Source organism: Sycon ciliatum, chromosome 2, assembly GCF_964019385.1.
Source record: "Sycon ciliatum chromosome 2, ocSycCili1.1, whole genome shotgun sequence".
NCBI classification, from domain to species: Eukaryota; Metazoa; Porifera; class Calcarea; order Leucosolenida; family Sycettidae; genus Sycon; species Sycon ciliatum.
This window is the reverse complement of record NC_088644.1, coordinates 4,005,548-4,028,140: the sequence shown is the minus strand read 5'-3', so window position 1 is coordinate 4,028,140 and position 22,593 is coordinate 4,005,548. Positions and strand designations below refer to the sequence as shown.

Sequence of the window (22,593 nt, the reverse complement as noted above, 5' to 3'; positions counted from 1 at the left end):
GTGTACATGTGCTGTACGTGTACATGTGCTGTACGTGTACGACTCACGAGTACATGTACCGGTACCACATGTTTTTTTTTTTTTTTTTTTTTTCTCAGTACTAGACTGCAGGAGTTGCAAAGAAAGTTAAATCAATGCAGCCTCCGCGTTTGCGAGGACAGCAGACTGATCATTGACGCGGCGCATCCGCCGGGCACCACGAAGGCAGGCAACACTGGCACGCAGGAGACCAAAACCAAGACGACAACGCAGCAACGCCATCACCATTGCGTATGGCTCTCCGGATTTCTCAGCAGACAGAGCAGCAATTCGCTTGAGAAGAGCGGAAGCAGCTCGACCGGCTCCACCTGTGGCTGAGAATACGACAGGTACGAAGGAGGCTCGCTCAACTTCTTGCACCCTCTGACCATACCTGCGACGCTTCTCTCGCTCATGGCTCTGGTAGCGAGCAGCGAGAGAAGAGGAACGGTTTGAAGGAGCAAAAGGGTTAAACACCCGTACATCAAGATAAACGCGTTCAAACCGTCCTCCCCACACGCCACTCGCCGCCACATCCAGACGGGCTTGATCCTCGGTGGACGCCGTCCGGTAGCGGAAAAGCTCGCCGGTGAGGGGTTGGAGATGAGGCTCTACTTCTACGCTGTGTGCCACCTTCTTCAGTTGGCCAGCGATGATGTCCCGTACCTCATTGTGGCGAAGCGTCGGGAAACCACCAGTGGGGCAAGAGAGAGCATTCTCCACAGAGAAGGTGGCACCACAGACACAAGTAGAAGGGAGCCGTGCAGGGTGCCAGCCATACCGCAATGCCAGACCATCGCGAAATTCACATTTTGACAAGCTGAACCCATGCCGACTGAGGGGGCGACACGTGAGCCAGCTGGACGCACCCGCCTCACTGCCAAGGTTGATGGAGTGCTGGAGGGCAGAGGAGGCTCGGGCGGTGAATTGGCGAAGGGCTTCCGTGGCAGCTGCCTTCACATCCTTGCGGTTAGAGGCCTTCAGGCTGGCGACCTCTGCCAAAGAGTCGCCCAGGTTGAAACTCTGGGTGAGGATGTTGGCAACCATAGGAGCAGTGATGGCACGTGAGGATTGGTACTGGGCCGACAGAGAGGTGGGATCCAATATTCCTAGACCACCGTTCCGGCAGGGGAAGGAGAAAAGGGTGCGGAGCTCAGAGCTGATTTCCTGGCCTGTGAGAGCTGGGAGGAGCTTCGTGGCAATGACCCGCTCCAGTGAAGCAAGGCCAGCAGACGCACTTTCGAGTACCCGGCAGAGGAAAGACCAGCGGCTGGAGAGGCCTCGGGTGAAAGCAGAATAGGCTGCGTGTGGCTGAGGCAGGGCGGTTGATGTCAGTGATTCGACCTGCCCACACCAGTCCCGGGCTTTCTCGTGTACGTAGTCTTCGACAAACGCAGGTGTGCCTATGGCTGAACCCAGGTAGCGGTTGCCTGTGGCGGTGATGTGGATGCCTGTGCCGTCGAACAGCTGGACAGCTTCATCGTAGTCGTCAGGCTTCACCACCGGTACTACATGTAGGACTGGTTCTGCTTCGACTGTTCTGCGCTGACTGCTTTGCTGTATGCGAGTGTAGTCGTGGCGAGCGTTGCCTGTATGGCTGACAAGAGTAGTGAGAAGGGTCCATGTCCCAAAGGACGCCGGTGCTGCCCCTGCTCCGGGAATGGGACCTGCCAAACAAATTGCTCATGCCGACAGGAAAGTCGCTCCTGCACTAATTGCATTTCTGACAGGAAGCAGAAATGCTCAAACCGAACCGTACCGATTCAAACAGCTGTCGTAGCTGACGCAGCGGAGACTGTCTCAGCGGAAAATGTCTCAACGGCTGGAGACCCGCTGAGGCCGAGGGCTAACCCGCCGCTACAAAGTGTTGTAGGTGAACTCGCGGCGTCACCCTCTGACTCTGAAGTCCAGCTGTTGACGGAACTTGCCGGGTCGCAGGCCCAACCTATGGTCGAACCGGGCTCCAACGACACCGCCGTCACCGAGGCCATAGTTGAATTTGATAATGATGCAGTCAATACTGCCTTCCTGAGCGCAAAATTTCAGAGAGCGTTTGGTGCTGAACTGGTCAACTCCGACGGTGGTCCGGATTGTGAAATCAGGCAAATGTGGTGGAAAGCGGTAGCTTTGCATGGGAAGCAATATGGCCTGCCCGACGGAGGGGTCGGAACACGCTTTGCCAACATTTTGCCACTTGACTAGCTGAAGAAATAGAAAAATGCAACAATAGCCAACAACCTTCAGAGTGTGAATTTCTTTTCACTGCTCTCGTTCTGCAACGTAACAAGTCTATTCGCAAAGGAAAGGACATCCGGTCACTCCTCACAAGACGGATGGATATGTGGGAGAATGGTCACCTCTCTGAACTACTGCGTGAGGCTCAACGGTGTGATACTCAGCTGCCGACCAGCATGTGTCCTATGTCGCCAGAGCAAATAGAGCGGACCTTCAACCGTCTTATGCTCGAAGGCAGGGTCAGATCCGCGGTGCGTCTAATCACAGATCGATGTGGTGGAGGTGTACTGGACCCTGGTGGTGAGGCTCATGGCAAGGCTAGCCCACTTGGTAGGACCGTGCACGATGTGCTGCAAGAGAAACACCCGGAGCAACAACCCGCCGATCCAAGAGCATTCCTTGAGTGCGAGGATCTGCCCCTGCTGGAGGATGTTCATATCACTGGTGCAATGATTGAACAGGTGGCCCGTCGACTCTTCGGCAGTGCCGGTCCCAGTGGGACCAACTCTGAGCAGTGGAGAACGTTCTTGCTATCCCATGGCAACGCCAGCAGTCGCCTGCGGGAAGCTGTGGCCGCCTCAACCCGTCGACATGCAAATGGAATCGTGCCTTGGTGCAACATGCGAGCATTCCTTGCTCGGAGAGGCATTGCACTGGACAAGCTACGAGGAGTGCGGCCAATCGGAGTGGGCGAATGCAGGCAGTGCATTGAGGCAAAGGCCATGGCCCTTGCTACGGGAATTGATGTCCAGGAGGTCTGTGGGGCTGACCAGCTATGCTCGGGTGCAAAAGCTGGGATTGAGGCAGCTGTTCATGCTATGAGCGACGTTTTCACCGAGGATGACACCGAAGGACTCCTTCTTGTCGATGCAGCTAATGCATTTAACTCGCTAAGCCGTCCCGCGGCCCTATGGAACTGCCGGGTGCTCTGGCCGAGATGCGCAAGGTTTCTATTCAACGCCTACCGTGGGTACGCTGTGATCATCTTGAAAGGTTCCTGTACATCTGAGGTCCATACCCTTCTCAGCCGGGAAGGTACTACTCAAGGATGTCCCCTGGCTATGCTAATGTATGCCATTGGTCTGCACCCTCTGATTGAGAGTTTGAAGGAACCCAGCCAGCACACTCAAAACTGGTACGCTGATGATTCTTCTTGTGCGGGACGGTTGCGCAACATCAGGAAGTGGCTCGACCGCCTTATCGATCAGGGTGAAGCTTTCGGCTACCAAGTTGAGCCGACAAAGAGTATCATTATTGTTTCCCCGGATCTCGTTCAGCAAGCTAATGATATCTTTGGGGATCTGAACATCCAAGTAGCCACATCCGCCCGTTTCCTAGGAGGCTGTATCGGTGAACCTGACGGAGTGAAATCGTTTGTCAAGGAGAGAGTGGAGACGTGGGTGAGCAGTGTCAATTGCCTTGCCGCTGCTGCCAGGAAATACCCCCAGTCGGCGTATTGTGCGTTGAATCGCTCGCTCTCATGTGAGTGGTCATACCTGCAGCGTGTTGTCCAGGGTCTTGAGGAGGAGTTTGCTCCGCTTCGAGACGTCATCCTGGAGCAATTTGCCCCAGCCATCCTTGGGCGGGAGGTTCTTCCTCGGGAACACCAGCTCCTCACCCTACCAGTCAAGTATGGTGGCTTGGCTTTGGCCGATCCTGTCCACACAGCACCCCAGGCTTACCAGAATTCGAGAAACGCAACTGACATCCTGCGCAACTCCATCCAATCTGGTAACCCCGTAAACGTAAATGATCACAGCGCTCACTGTCGCCGCATCACAAGCCAAATCAGCAGGGAACGAGATGTGCCATGATTTCCGCTGAAATCAGCCAATCAATTCTCAGTGACCTGCCACAGCTTGAGCAGCGCACCCTCTCCCGCATCGAACGGGGAAATGCCTCCGGATGGCTTACGGTGTTGCCCCTGAAGCGCGAGGGGTATGATCTGTCGAGTACAGAATTCCGCGATCAACTTGCCATCCGCTATGGTCGGCAGCCGCTTGCCCTGCCAGCGCAATGTGATGGTTGCGGGAAGCCCTTCTCTCTCCAGCATGGCCTTGACTGCCCGAAAGGTGGACTTATCAAGCGAGGCCACAATGATCTGCGTGATAGCGATGCAAAGCTAGCTGATATGGCATTCGGTGGTGTTGTCGTTGAGCCGATCATGGTGCCGGAGGGTGATCGGACGGGGCAGCCTGCTCTTCGGGCAGATTGGCTTGCCCGGGGTGTGTGGGAGGATAACAGGGTGGCGTTTTTTGATAATCGCATCATTGATGCCAACGCACCAAGTTACTCCCATTCATCCTGGGAAGCTACTTCCAACCGCGCTGCTAACGCGAAGAAAAAGAAGTATCGTCAGGCCTCCGAGGACCTCCGTGGGTCGTTCACACCACTGGTTTGTTCCACGGATGGGGTGCTACATCGCGAATACGCCAGCTATCAGAAGCGACTTGCTGGTCGCCTCGCCCTCAAGTGGGACAAGCCATTTTCAATCATCATGGCTTGGGTGCGAGTTCGCAGCCAATTTGCAGTGATCCATGCGGTCGACCTCCGGTTACGCGGGTCTAGAAGGCGCCTGACAGGCCTGTCGACGCAGGATGGTGCTGGGGTTGGCATCGGCCATTGAAAACTGAATTCCGTCTGTTTTACGTGGAATTTCTTGGAGTTTCCCAATGTATTGTACTTGAATAAAATTCTATTTTACCTTTCATGGTATCTCAAATTTTTTCACATCTACATGACTTTATTTTGCCCGTAAAAGAGGCCGTTACCCGAAAAAAAAAAAAAAAAAAAAGTACTACATGTACTTGAACAATGTTGTCTGTAGTGCTGTTTTTCACTGTTTCTAATCTTTCGTCGTCGTCGTCGTTGCTGCTGCTGATGCTGATGCTGTTGTTCAACGGTGGTTGTCAGTGTGTTGCTGTTGCTGGTTCAAATCTTTATTCTCACGATGGCCTGTGGCCAGTAAGAGTTGTTGTTGTTGTTGTAGAAGTTTATTTAAAGGGGATGTTAAGGCAAAAATTAAAATTTCACCAGTTGTAGTCTTCGGGGTGCTGAGTCGAATGGTCTTGGTCCGAGAAAGCTGAGACGCTCCCTTCCTACTTGAATCCCAATCGAACTCGCGCACTTCCACCGAAACTGGGTGACTGCGCCCTACTAGATGGGGATTTGTATGCAAAATGTCACTAAAAGCGTCATTTCGTTCTTATAAAAGCACGGATGACCGCGATTGGCCCATATGTTGTACTCTTTTGGACGCTGAGTCGATTGGTTTTGGTCCGAAAAGGCTGCGATGCAGCGTTCCTCCTTTATTCCCAATCGAACATGGTTGAAGAAGCGGTCACGTGCTCCTGGGTGCCCAAATCACCTGGTCACCACGCCAGCAGGCGACAACTTTCACACCAAGGTTCAACTCGAGGTCAACTCGAGTGACAGGACTGCACCTAAAAAAGGTCAAACAGGCTAGTAAGTAACATAGTTGTACCCTGCAGGCACGGTGACCAGGTGACTGGTGTACGCAGCAGCACGTGACCACTTGTTCGACCATGTTCGATTGGGAATAAAGGAGGAACGCTGCTTCGCAGCCTTTTCGGACCAAAACCAGTCGACTCAGCGTCCAAAAGACTACAACATATGGGCCAATCGCGGTCATCCGTGCTTTTATAAGAACGAAATGGCGCTTTTAGTGACATTTTGCATACAAATCCCCATCTAGTAGGGCGCAGTCACCCAGTTTCAGTGGAAGTGTGCGAGTTCGATTGGGATTCAAGTAGGAAGGAAGCGTCTCAGCTTCCTCGGACCAAGACCATTCGACTCAGCACCCCGAAGACTACAACTGGTGAAATTTTAATTTTTGCCTTAACTTCCCCTTTAAAACGTCTCGCCTCCTTTGATACATGTGGAGTGGACAACAGGGAGAATGAGAGGGGGGGGGGGGGGGGCAGAAATACGGAGAGAGGAAGGGTAGAAAATAAATACTTCAGTAGGTGAGTCGACCTCAGGGCTACACTAAAGCAAAAACGGAATGGGAATTCTATATACAAAATACCGGTAGCATCATGCAATATTGCGAAACACTTTTAAAACGAGCCATACGAGTTGTTGTTGAATTCTTTATTCTCACGATGGCACCATAATTAGCTGCTGGTGGTGGTGGTGGTGGTAGCGGTTGCGGTACTGAGTCAGTTGCCTGAGCGTTTCGTACATTTTACTACCTGTACGAGTACTCTGGCGATGGGCGTGGTGCTTATAAGTTTTATTATGAGTCCCTCTCTTGTTCGTTTGTTTGTATACTTTATACAAACACACAAGAGAGGGACTCATAATCATAATTCATAATTACTCCCCTCTGACATCAGGACCGCAGACCTGTTTGTAGCTTTCATGCACTCGGTGTGCTGTTGCCTACAATCTCCTAACAAGCCATCTGGTTTTCTGCGGGGAAAAACTTGTATCCACATGTCCCTTTCCTTTCACAGGAGGATCCCATTCCTTTCTAAAAAAAAAGAGGAGAGTAAACCCCTCCAGAGCAACCACGGCCCAGCCCTCAAACCGGACACCTGATACGAGCATGGCCCGGGTGCACAACACACAACAGGCCAATCATCCAGCAACCAAAATTAATCGTCCTTTTTCTATGTTGCATTGAGTATTATTATAAGGCAGAGATATTGATTGCACTCCACTAAAGTTATTATGGTACTATAATCGAAGTATTCTTCTGGAATTCGGATAGTGATTAGTAGAAGTCGTCTTGCTAGTACTTGATAGGATGATAAACATGTTCCTAGGGCTCTAGATGGGCAGAGAAAGAAGGTCCTGGGCTTATGGGGCAGGGGAGAGGGTACAAAATTGTAAAGTGGGGATACCCGTTTGCTATCCAACGGATGTTTGCTCAAATCTTCACGGCTCACAAACGACTAGTTCTCTATACGACGTACGCCTAGCTAAGAAAGAGTAAAAGCACAGCGTTGCACACTACCAGTGTTCACACTTCATAGGAAGGCTAGCTAAACCTGGACACGTCAAGGGCGAGGGGGGAGACCGAGGGATGAAATATAATTGCCAAGATACTGAGGCCGGGGAATTCCACTATTGATCATATGATGTGTTTGGGTAAGATATGGCAAAGCAGTTGGTCGGTGCTTTCGACGAACATTGGCTCACAATAGCCAAAACCACTCTAGCTATCTATAATGTGATACACGGGTGTAATAATGAGTAGAGGAAACTGTGATACTGTGGGTACATCTTGAAGATGCCACACAGGCAGACGCAGAAGACAAGCTGCCAGAGAAGAAATGCGGCAGATGTACCGTAAGTGGCCACCATGGGACTGACATTTGCGTGCGCACACACACACACGCATGCTCGCACTCTAGAATCAGAAATTGCACATAGTTCACATCATACTCACTCACACAAAACACTCTTCAACACGCCAGCAATTATCGGTAGCGAATTTCCGCTTGCTATTGGAGTTCAAGCGGCACTCCGAAGATGTCAGGCTCCGGCACGTCTTCAGGATTGGAGAAAGCAGTTTGAACGGCTTCCGTCAGGTGCCTGTAGTAGAAATAAGGTGGAGAAGATTGTGTATCTCGTATGCCCCATTTCCTGGCACCAGGCAAGCGGCCCAAAGCGTCTACACTGGACTCGTTGTTGTCGGCACTGGTGAAGTCCATGGGTGACAGAGTTGGAATCGGTCTCGGTGCAAAGTTGGACACGCTGTATGCCATCAGCAGGCGCGGAATGGCGTGCGTCTGCGTACCGTGCTTGTTCAGGTTATGTGTAGTGTTCAACGGCGTGGTACTGACCTACGCAGAACAACAACAATGACGACGACGACGACGACCACAACAACAACAACAACAACAACAACACAGGATATAGCACAAAGTTTAACATACACGTACTTGTAGAATTCCACACAAAGCAGAATGTACATGAGACTGTTTGGAGCAAGACTCGCCATCAAACGTAGGTACGCACAAATGTTGAAATGTACAAAAAGCTGATAACGCATGCAAGTAGTAGTATGAAGGTGTGCCATGCGAAACATCCATGCCCGCATCAACCTAGACGAATGACACGTACAAAAGCCCCCCCCCCCCCCCCCACACACACACGTGTCATCACGTAACCCCACCTGTTGTGTCATCCATGGATGCTCCAGCACCTCAGACGAGCTAAGACGCTTTCGGGGGCACTGTGTTAGCAAGCCTCGGATCAGGTCCTTGGCACTTTCGGAAACATTCTCCCAGTCCTGGTGTTAGCATAACACAGGAGAAATACAAATAAGCCATGCTGTGCGAGCCTTCGCATCAGCATTCATGCTCAATACGATCATAGGAAGAGTTACCTCTACGAGAACACGTATCAGCACAGTAAAGATCACATTGAAAGCGTACACATGCACATACATACATCAGGGATCGATTTACTTTTTTTTTTTTGCGTAGCAGTCACTGCTACACAAATTCAGAGTCGATTAGCAACTCCCAGTATTGATTAGCAGTTTTTTTTCATCCATTTTCCAGCCATATCACATGAATTTGTGCAGAAAAGACCAGCAATGTCTACTAGACGTAATCACAGGCTGGTAGGCACGTGATGTGACAGATACATGTATAACCATTGTCCAATGATGTGCAGCCGCTGAGCATAACTTTAGATATTTATAATTGCTGTGCGAATCAAGAGATTTCATAATTTGTTGTCAAGTTTACGCATGCATGTTTTATGTTTTATGTCTCAAAACCTGCAAGCGTGAAGAAAAACACTGGGATTGGATCATCTGAAAGAAGAAGCGAGAAACAAAGGCGAAAATATAACGAAAAGAAGAGAAGACCCCCAGCAGCAAAAAAACCAATTCAAAACACTATATCAAAAAACAGATATTTCAGCAGTGAGGGGTGATGGGCACAGGTAAGTTTGCTGCGTTTACTCAGAGTCACTGTCGGAGACATCCAGTTGCTCCACCTCACCATGCTTTCTCTTACGGGGTCCGTACGGCGTTGCATCTGGTCGCCGGGGTGTGCTGAAGAACCGACGTACAGCAGGTGCCGAGTCAAACTCGGAGAAAGCCACACCGTCAGTGCTGATCCGCATCAGATGGTCCATCGTCTCCTCCGAAAGCCGAGACCGCCAGTCAGTCTTGATCCTCCGCATAGTGCTGAATCCACGCTCCACTTTGGCATTGCTGACTGGAAACACCAGCAGCAGCTCAATGACATGGCAGAGGTTTGGAAATGTCTCCCGGTAGTGCGTGAGGAGCAGCTGCCAGATGTTATCCAAGTGCCGAAGAGACTCATTGGAGTAGGCCTTGAAAGCTACCCACTCGCTGCTGATGGAACTGACCGACACTTTGTTCTTTTCCAGCAACGGCTTGAACTTTTCAACCACTGCCGTGAGGTCAGCAGTACCAAACTCTTCAAGGTCAGCGCTATCCGCAGGCCAGGAGCGGCTATCCAAGAGAGAGATGCCCTTCATGGCGTCTTCCTTCTCCAGATCATCAAACCGGTTAGCCACACAGTTGTTGAGCCTGTCAATATACCTTGAACGCCCATCGTTGAATGCGTGAAGCACGGCATCGGTTGCGTGATTCAGCTTCACGCCTCTGAATACACGGTGCTCGGGGTCAGCAGCTGCCGACACAAACTTGGCCAGCTCTGTTTCAGCTGCAGTGTCCTCTTCTCGTAACTTCTGCAGGGTAGTCCGGAACGCCTTCAGTTTGGCGGATGCGAACTGAAGATCAGCCGCTGAACCTTGCAAGCAGCAACACAGAGCTGCAAGAGGGTTGACTAGACTGTCGAAGAACAGCAGGTGAAGGACGAACTTGAAGCTTGTCAGCTTCTTCAGGTATGCCCCGAACTTCACCTTGTCAGCTGGCCTCAGTGATGATTCGTCAGACGACATGGCTTGCAGATGACGAGCAATAACGCCATAGCCGAGGATTAGGGTTTGGATGGCCCTGGATTTATGCTGCACCCATCGAGTTCCACAGGCCTTTTCTGGCTTTCGCACAGCCTCCTCCATCTCCTCAGCCATCTCTCGGTACTCTCTCAGGCGTTTAGGACTTTTCTCATACGCGTAGTAGAGGTTCATCAACATCGTGCTGACGTCGTCCATGAAGGTGTTGCTGAATGCGTCCTTTGCGGCCAGCTCAAGACGGTGATTCATGCAATGAATAGCCACTAGCCATGGCGAGTTTCCTCTGAGCAAAGCAGCCAGTCCACGGTTAACACCAAGGTTGACTGCTGCTCCATCAACGCAGATGCTAACCAGCTTGTCAGCTAGGTCGACTCCAATGTCAGCAAATGCTTGTTCAAGCAACTGCTTGATCCCTGCTGCGGTAGCGCTGGGAACGTGCTTCATTGTGAAGAAACAACAGTCAGGCTTGCCATTGCTATCCACCATCAAGACGTAGATAAGCTCGTTCTCCACCACGCTCGAATCCGTGGAGCCGTCCATCAGCACTCCCAAATACCGCGACCGCCGGACTGCAGCAACCACATCGTCCTTCAATGTATCGCCAATCACGCACGTGAATTCTTTGCACTTTCTGTCTGTGCTGTAGGCAGTACCAAGCGATACTCCGTGGCGTTTCTCAAGCTCCACGATGCAAGGGTACTTTGTGAATGGCATTTCCTCCTTAGCCATCATGTAGGCAACGTCGAACAGCTTGCCCAACCTGACCGACTCCTCGCTAGACGCAGTTGCCATTGCTTTTCCAAGCGGTGTGGACTTGAAAATCTGCGTCAGAGTTTTCGTTGGGGCTCGCTCCATGTTCAGCGCCTTGGAGTGCATATCCGAACGCGAGTGCTTCACAACATTGTCCTTCTTCAGGGCAGTTCCTCTGATGCCGTCAACAAAGGAGACACTGAAGTTGCGGATAGCTCTCAGGCGATCGTGATGCTTCGAACAAAGCGCACAGAATATTCGCGTTACTCTCCCTTTTTCCTCACCCAAACGAACCCACTCTCCTAGCGAGTCCAGTTCCTTTACCCACTTCTGCACAGTAGTCAGATTAACTGACATGTTAGCTTTCGATATTCAAGAGTCTTAGACACTGACAAAACGATCTATTTGACTTGTCGAACAGAAACAAACAGCTAAACAGAGAGTGAACCTGGTGAAAGAAGGAAGAAAAAACTTACTTCAGCCAGTGCAAGGCGCCTACTAGTAACGCTGAAAGTGGCACACCACCGGTTTTTTCGTTACATAACACACAGTACGACTACGACTACGATCACGAGTAGAGCCCCTACCGGAACTTCAAAAGACACCACTCGTACTTACCCAGTCACTTTCCAGTGTCCAAAATTACGAACAAGCGATCCGTGAGCCGCGCGCGCCTGAAATGGTCCCAGCCAGGTGCAGGGAGTACGGATCGTGCCAGTACTACTAGTACATTTTTACTACTCCCTGCTTGGAAGTGCGCGCGTGTACCTGTACTGGCTAGTTGCATGCACGGCCCGGGCCACTCAGTGCAGTGTATTCTGTAGATCTACGACAGTCAGTTGACGATTTGCGCGAAGTGCATCGCAGTTTTGGGCGACAAAAAACGAAAAGCGAATCGCAGCAGGTCAATTTTGATTCGCAAACTGCGATGCGAACCCGGATAAATCGATCCCTGATACATACATACATACACAGACAGACACAGGCACACAGACACACACACTGTCCCTCTTCATCTCCATATCTAACTCGCCATAAACCCACTACTAGTACAATCGCAACACTACGTGATGACCAGCGAGTAGCAGGAGTAGCAGGAGAAGCAGGAGTAGCAATACAGAAAACGCCTCACCTCTTCTGGGAAGCGCACTTCGCCATTCTTGATAGCCTCAATCAAGATATCCTGTCCATGGAAACAATGCAGGAAAAGATCATGTTTGAGAGACATGGTCACCAGCCATCTCTACACATCTCCACACAGTACAATACTACCGTATTTCCCCGACTATTCGTCGCACCGCCTTTTTAGGTCTGAACCAAATTGTATCAATACATTCACACAAGTAGGAAGTCACACTCGATTGTAAGTCGCACCCCCTTCTTTGTTTTGAAGTATAGTGTAAAAAGGTGCAACTTACATTCGGGGAAATACGGTACTAGCAATCAATGACTGACAAGCAAGTTCACATGACGTACTGGACAAAGGACATGCAACAATGGCTGCTGCACAGTGTGGGGAGTAAGGCACTAACCTGGCACTCCGCGCAGTTACCACCCATTTCCCACGCACAGCTCTCCGCACCACAACCTCCGCCAAACGGAGGGCGCCCAGACAGCATGATGTATCTGCAGACGATGCGCACAAGACAGCACATAGAACATCCGTGAGTCCTGCACTGGTCACAACGTATAGTCTGCTGGCAACACAGTTTTCACCTGAAAGTCGTATACGAATACAATAAGCTCCCGGGCTCAGAAAGGTGTCCACTTGATGTGAAACACCCTAACAAATGACTCCCTGAACACGTTGAAATCATAAACCTGAGGCATTGGCCCTCAGATACACACACGCAGGTTCACACAGGCACGCACACCCGCATGCATGCACACACATGCACGCACAAGCGCGCGCACACACACGCACACGCGCGCACACACACACACACACGCACATGCTACCAGCTTGCGGCACTGGCCCTCGCGCACACAAGCGCGAGCAACCAACTTTAGGGCACCGGTCACTGCTGCAACACAAGCGAGCAGCAACTTACAGAATGACGCCAAGACTCCATGTATCACATTTCTTGTCGTAGGTCAGGTCTTGATTGGCAAAGGCTGCTATCACTTCAGGTGCCATGAACTCACACGAGCCAACAGGTGTTCCGAGCTGTGGTGTGAACGTGGGCGACTTCGAAGAGGATAGATTCGAGCCAAGATCAAAATCACAAATCCTGATCGGAGTGACCTGGACAGGAGCGGCAGACAGCACAGAAGACTACTGAATATGATGCACACACTGCCCGAGCCAGCCAAGGGTAGCAAGCAACAAGCACTGACGTGTGTAGCTGGAGTGAAACATGCTCAATACCTTATACCAACATCACAACAACATGGCTGGAGCCACTTACCTGATCACTACGTTCACATAGGATGTTGGCAGGCTTCAGATCACGATGAGCAATTCCTGTTGAGACAATCAAATAACACACACACCACCTTTAGTAGATTCAAGACACAGGTCTCCGTGAAAAGACTGGAATCCCCATCATCGGGAAATATTCGGTGACGGGTCCGAGGCCAGTCCTGGTGACTTGTATCATTGAGCCATGGCTACAGAATCATGTGAATCAAAAACGAGTGTCGCTATTTCATCGTAATCCCCATCATCTCAACACATGATCATTGTCTTCTCGGCTCTCGTCGTCCCCTCTTTACCTTTGTGATGAAGAAAAACAAGTGCCTCGGCTATCTCCAGTGTCACCGCCCTGGCTTCATCTTCACTGAAGCAACGCCGCCGTCTGATATGCTCCAGCAATGGGCCTGTACGGACATTATGAAAATGGCACAAATATTATAATTAGTGCTGGACAGGCACCAAATTTGGCCATGGCAGCCAACAAATAATTGGGCCTGGACAGGTAACAACATTTTCATGTTAGGAGCACTTCATGCCACCAAAGATTAGTACGGAAACAAAGCCAAAATTCACTTGGCTCAAACAAATTAGAAATCCCAAGAGGTATTCACTGAAACCCAGGCAAATGAAATAGCAAAACCTACCTCCTTGTGCCTTGAAAAAGACGACAAAAAATCTGCACAAAGCCAGGAAGACCCAAACACAACATGACACACACACACACACACACACACACACACACACACACACACACACACACACACACACACACACACACACACACACACACACACACACACACACACACACACACACACACACACACACACACACACACACACACACACACACACACACACACACACACACACACACACACACACACACACACACACACACACACACACACACACACACACACACACACACACACACACACACACACACACACACACACACACACAGGAATAAGTCACAAGCATAACGAGCAAGGTCCAGTAGTGTGCAGAGACCAAGCCTGGAACCAGTGTCTACTGGCATGGAGCAATAGAGTGAGTAGTGAGTACAGTGGGATACACTTCTGCATGTCACCAGCGCAGTGTTCAGCATTATCCACATGGCACTGGCAGGCAAAAGGGAGAAGACTTACGCATCTTCGGCTTCAAAGTACTCTTTCAGGTGAACAACATGGTTCTGGTGCTGGCAGAGATGAAGTATTTCAATTTCTCGCAGCAAACGTCGACGATGATCAATCGAAACACAATTCACAATCTGTGGGAATAGAAAATACCAAAAAAAGACAGAAGAGAATTGATAGAACCAATAATGACAGAGAACAACAAAGGAAGACATATGTCTACAAGAAAGATGTGCCGCAGCAGAGGCAAAAAGAAGTCCTCTAGTTTCTTACTTTACCCGGGAGTGCCAACCTACACAACGGCTACATTAGAACACACACGCACGGCCACAAGTAGTAGTAGCAGTAGTGGCAGGAACTTGTCAGTAGCAATAACAACGGCCGTGACATGGCAATGCTGTAGCACAACTTACTTTCACGGCAAATTCCTCGCCAGAAGATTTCTCAATGCAAGTGTGTACAGAGGATAGGGCTCCTTCTCCCAGGATGTCTTCAGTCAAGTAATACAGATCTGCAGTACCAAACAACAAGAACGACAAGGCAGGTGGACACCAAAACAGGAAGAAAAGACAACCGCGTCCTGGATGTTCAATGTAGTTAGACACTCCGAAATACAACATACAGCAGTTACTACAACTAAGTCGGAACAAAGCAGCCCTTCTCTACATCAAGGTGGTGTGGGTATAAGTATACCCCCCCCCCCCCCCCTTCAGATTAGATTGTGTCAGGCAAAGGAAGTTCCTGGTAGTTGATGGACCATCAAATGAGGGTCTGTTGTTTTTGAATGCCCTGAAGCTAATCGAATCCAGGAGAGGCGCGGGCTCCAGACCAGCATTCAAGGGGCAAATCAGATGCATCAAAATATATTCCTTCCTGTTGAGCAGCCGCAGTCAACTGCTACAACAAACACTGAGCGAAGACAACAGCTGGTCCATGTCGATGTCGCACACTCTCAACACACTCTCGCCATCACAGGGCCGACACAACACTTGCCACACAGGCAATCTATACAGATAACAACATTATCTACATGTATGTGTAAGTGCCACTGCTTCTGCCGCTCCCTTGCACTACAGAGTACAGAGCCACACACACACAACACTTCCCAGTCAAATGTGCAATGCATGACAAGAACATCACAGGCGCAAGACAAGGGAATCGCAGTGGCCCTATCTGCTCCATCCACTCCTTGGGAGCAAGGCATTGGAAGGTAGTACCACTGAAGGGAGCATGGGAAGGGCACTTGGCAGTGCACACATGCACAAGCTACACACCGCAACTGGCCGGGCCAACACCGTAAACACTACAATCCCACTGCACTTAGCGTATGATATCATTGTCAAAATCTCTGACATGATAGGCAAGAGATAGAAGGAGCCACCATCAAACAACCAAGTGCAACCACTTGCATCACAGCCGGGGTTTTCCCAAGTGGAAGCTGGTCAGAATCAGAATCAAATTTTACACTGCACTTGCCAGGTGCTATAAAGCTGGCACCAGAGGAGCCCTCTCACCGAGCAACCACCTAAAGTCCTTACACAATACCACCGTAATCCTGTTAAGTGTTAGTCACTAGATGTACTACATGGAGTAGTGTCCTTGGAATGGATGTGCTGTTTGGACAGGCTCCATTGCCGGCACTGCATTGTCCTACATCACACTAGCCTTGCACTACTACTACTACTACTACTACTACTACTACTACTACTAATACTACCGGTAGTACATAGTAACAGTAGTCCACAAGTGAAGTGCAATGAGTCCTCCCATCTACAACGGCATAAACCTCTCCAGCGGTGTGGAAAGTCCCTGTAGGATAGCTGAAGTACATCAGATTGTGTGTACGACCAGTCCCCCATACTGCATCCCGGGTAAGTCCCAGCACACAACTCCACGCAACAACCATTGCATTATGTTCGAAGCAGTGCATGCCACTCTCGCACCAAACCTCTTCCTTCTTCTTCCAAGTAGAATAGAAGATAACATGCTAACATGGCACACGTGACAGCACAGCAAATGGGCCAGGCCCAGAAAGCCAATCGTCCATCACACGAACATGACCAGTTATCCTTACCATAAAAGGAATTGACAAAATTGCTGGCATCTGCATTGAAACGTCGCTTCTTCTTCTTCTTCTTCTTACTTGTATTGGAATGCTCATTGAAACTATTTTCGCTAAGGGCTGCATGGGATACACACAGACGCAAAAGGCCAACAAGGTCAGTTCATGCAAAATACATAATGTTCACTGTTCATCATGATAATTATCACTCTGGAGGGCCTTTGTGAATAGTGCTATTCCCTGATTGGTTCAATGCAAGAGGCTCAGGTAGAGAGATGTAGAGTACTGTTTAGTTAGCCCAATATGCTTCCTTATGAAACACTCAGCGGCCTGCAGGCAGTCAGCAGCAGCGGTCTAGCCTGGAACACCAACAGTAACCCGATCTGTACTGTAGTGTAGTTGTAGTAGATACAATACAACTGCCACCAGTGCATGCAGTGGAAGGAGATAAGTGAGAAGATAAAGTAGACCAGCAGTGCAGTAAGTACTCTCTGAAGGACTGACCCGCCTGGCCCAGTTCCAAGTGCAGCACTTTGGCCCATCAAGTGACTATTTCAGCCTCTTGACAAGGCCTTCTTGAGCTATATCTGGGCCACGCTCAGCTGATAAGAGGAGAGGAGGAGTGCGCAGGGTTGGAATGGGGTGCTTTCCTCAACCTAGACAGCAGTACAGGCTGACAGCTACTAGTACTTCTGGTGCTACAGGTAGCTGATAAGCTAAATTACCTGATCACCCACAAAATCCAATTACACGTGCTAAGAACTTGAGAAGGGACTCCTCCTTCTAGCTCAGTTACTGTCATAAGCAGCTTCTAAGTTCTATGCTAGTCTAAGAAGGATCACAAGTGTTTCTCCAAGTAAATACTGTCACCAGGAAAACCTACTAGTACTCTGTTTCCTAGGCACAGGTCACAGGGCAAGGAAATGAGGGAGAACTCTGCTGTACCACAGAAAATAATTATGCAAATATTATTTACCTATACTGTACATGCAGAAAAGTTAATATTCGTCTGGAATTAATTTAATTTCGTCTTTTTCGTCCAAGGAGGTTTTGGACTAAATTAAATGCGGGATTAATGTCGATTTGTCCAGCTTTTCAATACACTCTTATGATCCATGGACGAAATTTACAACCAGACGAACTCCCTTTCTTTGGAGTTGGACGAAATTATTGACCGACGAAATTTTCTGCCTGCACAGTAAATCACTACCAGTGGATACTGTGTTGTTTCCTTCATTCTGCAATACCACCTAAGCTGACTCCAACCCAGGATGGCAGCCCAGCAAACCCTGCTACTAGGGGTAAGGTCATAGCCTCATAGTATTAGTGAATAGCAACGAGGATATGAGTGTGTGTTGCTACTGTGTGGGGTCCCCTTGTGGCTGTTAGTAGCATATGGTAGCAAAAGGGCAATGGGGCGCATCATTCTGGCATTCCGCCACTGCTCCCGCTGTTGCCCTCATTCACATCCGACAAACTCTCTTCCGATGGTGCTCAAGAAGCCTGAAGTAATGAGACCATGGTGCATGCCTCCAAAACTCAACCTGGAAAACATCCAACTGAAGTAGCCCTGACTGAAGTAGCCCACCCACGCGCCAAGGGGTCATCTGGGGTGTAGGAGATATCATGCATACCACCCTACACACTAGCGTTTCAACAGGATGAATCCCACCTATGCCCCATGCTCCCGTAGATAGAGTGCTCGGCGGCTGCTGCTGCTGCTAAAGAGAGTCATGGCATCATAGACAAACACAAGCAGTCTGAACAAAACTAGCCGTAGACAAATACATGTGGTTGTTGTTTGACCAGGGGTAACAGTCTATTCCATCCCCGTTGCTTACCTGAATCAAGGGAATCTTCCAGTTGACCTACGCAGTACGGGTAGTCGTTGGGTGCTGCATCACCTGCACGTGCTGTTATGGCTACTGGCTTGCTGCTAGGGGTGCTGAATATATATACACACACAGCATACACACACATGCATACACACGCACACACGACATCCAACAAGCCGGACCAAAAAATGTCAACTGAGAAACAGAAACTGAAAGCAAACCCGTCACAAATGGATACAGAGTTGGCACAAATCAATAAATCACACTCCACAGTAGGTGTTAGCACCACTTTGCATCAGTAAATAGTACAACCATGTAACAGCTCTTTACCAGTAGTAGGATGTACAGGAAAGCAACATCACTAATGGGGTGCTTGTGAATGATACGTCGTTCAAGCAGAGCCTTCCCAAGCAGAGCATACGTTGTGCGACTACGAAGGTCGTCGTGGTACAGTCCACACAACACGGAATCAACAGTCAGCATGGAAGTATCCTGGCAGAGAGTCAGCAATCATCGCGTTGGCTGCGATTCGGTCGGTGGAAGTCATTGAGCAAGGAAATGATTAGGGCGATGCTGCCAACTCTAGTTCAGCTGGAGAGTCATCGGTGGCCAGTAGAGCGTCTAACCACGCGAAAGCAGCTGTGACAGGAACGATATGGGCTCGATCTGACTTTGACAATACCTACAACATACCCATTTTGCCTAGCCCCAGTGCTATTGGAGTCTGGATAAGTATTATGTGAGTCACTAATGAACTGTATCGTAATTATTCTACTGTTTCCACGTGGCGATGGCAAACGATGACCTCAGCTCGTACAGCAGTCTAGTCACTGCCAGTCAGTCACATGGTAGATACAGTCATGTACTCGTGCTATGGCTGGAACCGGCATTGCAAGCCTCAACGACAGGGTGAACACATAGGAGCAGTCTCGATCTGATGCCTACAACAAACAGCTGTCACTGGCCGGCCTAGAAACCCCTAGCGAAATCGGCGAGAAGAGGCACTGCCGCAAGACTACATTGCTATTTGCAGGGATCATGCAGTTATAGACTATTAGTGCGGCACAAGCACTCAGGAGCACCGGTCAAAGCCGCTCGGTTGTACGAACTGATCGACGAAATAGCATAGGAGAATACCTGACCAGAACACGCTCCACATGAACAAGAAACAAAAAACTCGCACTGATAGAATTCAGTCGAGATGCTTTCTTTAGCCCACCACCGGCAACACACTTTCGATTCAGCTTATCAGCACGCGAATGACACAGGAAGAGATATACTACCGTAGTCACCCAATGGCTATGTAACCCAACAGCCAAAACCTTCGAGCCGAGATGGATAAAGACAAGGGGAAGGAGAGCCACACTAGAAGTAATTACGGACGATGTGGCTAAAGCACATTAGAGCTCGTACTCAAAGCACCACTGAGTCCACTCGGCACGGGACAGAAATACACCACCCCCGGCCCCGCATTCTACAACAGCAAGAACAAAAGCGACGGGGAGCTGCACGCGACTAAAATGAAAAGCCACAACTGTCTCATGCGGAGTAAACCATTGTAAACGTCTTCATCAAAATGCCACGCGATTTTGAGATTCTTACCATGAGACGGAGGAGGAAGACTCCGCAGCCACTGTATCACTAGTCTGCAAGACGTGAGATCGTCAAACATGGAAGAAACAAGAAACGAAGCAACGGTCACTCGAAACGCGTGAAGCTCGAAGATTGCAACAGCACATCAACAAATCAAATACCGCCGCCGCTCGCAAAGCGGAAGAGCCAAAAACTCAATCACGCTGAATGCGCCTGAAACTGTCGCTGTTCAATGCCTCAATGCCTGAGCAGCTTCACATGTCACGCACATGCACACACACACACACACATGTACACAGAACGTCTGCGCAGCATGCACGAGCGCAGAGAAGCCATCCCGGACAAAAACTATCACATGTAGAGGTTCTACTGATCTGAGTCATTCATCATGATAACCGGTATGTCAAAAGCCTATGCGAAGCTAGCTAGGTCGGACTGCGACAGGGAACAGTTCAGTCATCATGGTCATTGCATTCAAAAGTGCAATGACATGCAGCTTGCAGGCAAAATTTCAAATCCGTGACACCCGCGGACATAGCCGCTGAAGCAGAAAGTCGAGTGTACCATCGCGCAAAATAATTCAGCGAATGTTAGGCAGCACTCCAACAGCAGAGTACTCAAGGGAAGGCCGAATACTTACGGAGACCGAACTTCCGAAATCAGTCACGCCAACTGGTGCGGAGGGGTGGAAAGGAGTTGTTGAAGATGCCATGCATGGCACTGCGTCGACGAAGGGAAAAAACACACACACGCACGCCAGCAGCAACAACACGTACCATTAGCATACAAAGACAAAACACAATTGACTCCAAAGCCAAGGGACAACAACAAGAGCACCTGATACTAGCAACGTCTAGTCGCGGAAAGAACGTCGCTGAGGACCACATTGCACTCAGCAGATCAGCGAAGAGAACACAGTAGTTTTCACCGTGCCAGCAAAAACTTCTGACAGCACTTCCCTAAACCATGATATTGATTACTCGACGTTGCATACACAAGGTCGCTCGCTCTCTTGATTGCCTGCGCCTATGCCTCACCTTTGCAGGCATTGCAGCCGGGGGTGGTTGGATGGTGACTGCTGCCTGCTGTGGATGATGGATGATGGTGGGCATAACGCGATGAGTCGGGGCTTGCTGCAAAAATCTCTTGTGCAAATGTGGGGGCCGAGGGTTGGCACGGTTCACCGGTGCACACTGCTGCTGCTGGTCTGGTGGCGGTCAGCATAGTGGACATAGTCAGGTAGCAAGCGCCGCATCAGCAACAAACCAACTCTCGCCTGATGGTTGTACAACACCACCATCACCGCCCTCGATTCGACAGGGCCACAGTGGCCCCTCTACCTTCTCCGATCCAGATTGTTGTTGAAATGACAGCTCCATTCGCGCTGCAGCTGGTTTTGTTGAAGCTGCGACATGTCGCGTCAGGCTCGGGATATTCCCTGCGCTCTGCAGAAACACAAGACCTGTCGCGTGCCTGCAGCTGAGTAGCTCATGTCGACGGCATGCAGCAAGTACGCGTATACGGGCAGGTGCTCGCATCGCGTCGTCACGCGTCCCATATCTGCACGCCTGCCGTCTTTCTGGCACGGTTTCATGTAGTTGCTGCCAAGGCCAATGGCAATGCTGAACTGACTACAGAGTACAGTCTACAGACTCAGTCTACAGTTTGTCAGTGTCGATACACCAACACACTTCCATGGCATGCCACTCCACTCCAGTGATAGATCTACTGTCTGTACTGCCACTACTGCGTAGATCTACTGGTATGTAGACTTGAAGTTGTAGTGGATATGGATGTAGTCTGTAGTGTAATAGCATGGCTGTAGTGTAGTGTAGCATGCACCCTCAGACTCTTTTTTTATGCTACACTTCAAAAAGCCTGAAAAGTCCATGGCCCTGCATTTTGCATGTGGCCCAGGCGCTAGCGCTAGCTAGGCCTGGAGCTAGCTAGCTGGCGACATGGTTCACTGCCGGCATGCCCGGTACAGACAGTCCGTCTCAAGACGTGCATGTACGACGTATACTGTAAGTGTAACTCTGCGGTGCTGCACTAGTCACCATGGTCACTGCATGGTGATGTACTGACTGTATCGATCCCTTCTTGTGGACCTGGGCCCATAGCCATAATGGGCCATATTGACCCGGTCCAGTACCCCTGCGGCCTGGTCCCCTGTACCATGATTGTGTGCTAGCTGCAGCCTGCAGGCTGCAGTGCGGGCGCAGCCCTGTACTTGACTGAGATGATGGAGCTGACTTCGAACTACATGTAACTATTACTTCCCATTTCAACTCCCTCGAAGCTGACGATGATCCGATCCTAATAATATTATAATATTATATTTGTGAAGAAGATGTCTTCCTGGAAGAAACTAAAATTGAATGGCCTACTACTAGTAGTACTAGTAGTACTAGTCTCAGCCGTTACCTTACACACACACACACACACACACACGCGCGCGCGCGCGCGCGCACACACACACACACACAGTCTCACTCGAATAGTCAATTATTATTTTCAACAAGTCACACAGGTCTTCGGCCGGTCCAGAGCTGCAGAAATACTGGAACTAGTACTAGTAGCATGATTGTAGTAAGGAACCACTCTTCAACCAGTGCAC

General features: G+C 49.8%; 1 protein-coding gene across 2 annotated transcripts; it reads right to left on the bottom strand.

Moving 5' to 3' along the window:
* Positions 1–7,296: 7,296 nt before the first annotated feature.
* On the bottom strand, positions 7,297–21,347 carry LOC135808308 (MAP kinase-interacting serine/threonine-protein kinase 1-like). Of its 2 annotated transcripts, XM_065321478.1 has the most exons (15): positions 21,014–21,347; positions 20,617–20,696; positions 19,986–20,029; positions 18,390–18,493; positions 16,561–16,668; positions 14,900–14,997; positions 14,499–14,620; positions 13,993–14,024; positions 13,648–13,752; positions 13,341–13,396; positions 12,984–13,177; positions 12,465–12,558; positions 12,065–12,115; positions 8,399–8,515; positions 7,297–8,066 (listed from the first exon to the last, which is right to left on the bottom strand). In XM_065321478.1, exons 1-15 carry the CDS (start codon positions 21,207–21,209, stop codon positions 7,725–7,727), a joined length of 1,743 nt encoding a protein of 580 aa, XP_065177550.1. In that variant the 5' UTR covers positions 21,210–21,347; the 3' UTR covers positions 7,297–7,724. The 2 variants fall into 2 exon arrangements, with proteins under 2 accessions (XP_065177550.1, XP_065177551.1); XM_065321479.1 differs by lacking the exons at positions 19,986–20,029; positions 20,617–20,696; positions 21,014–21,347 and adding an exon at positions 18,714–19,046.
* Between the last annotated feature and the right edge of the window lie 1,246 nt (positions 21,348–22,593).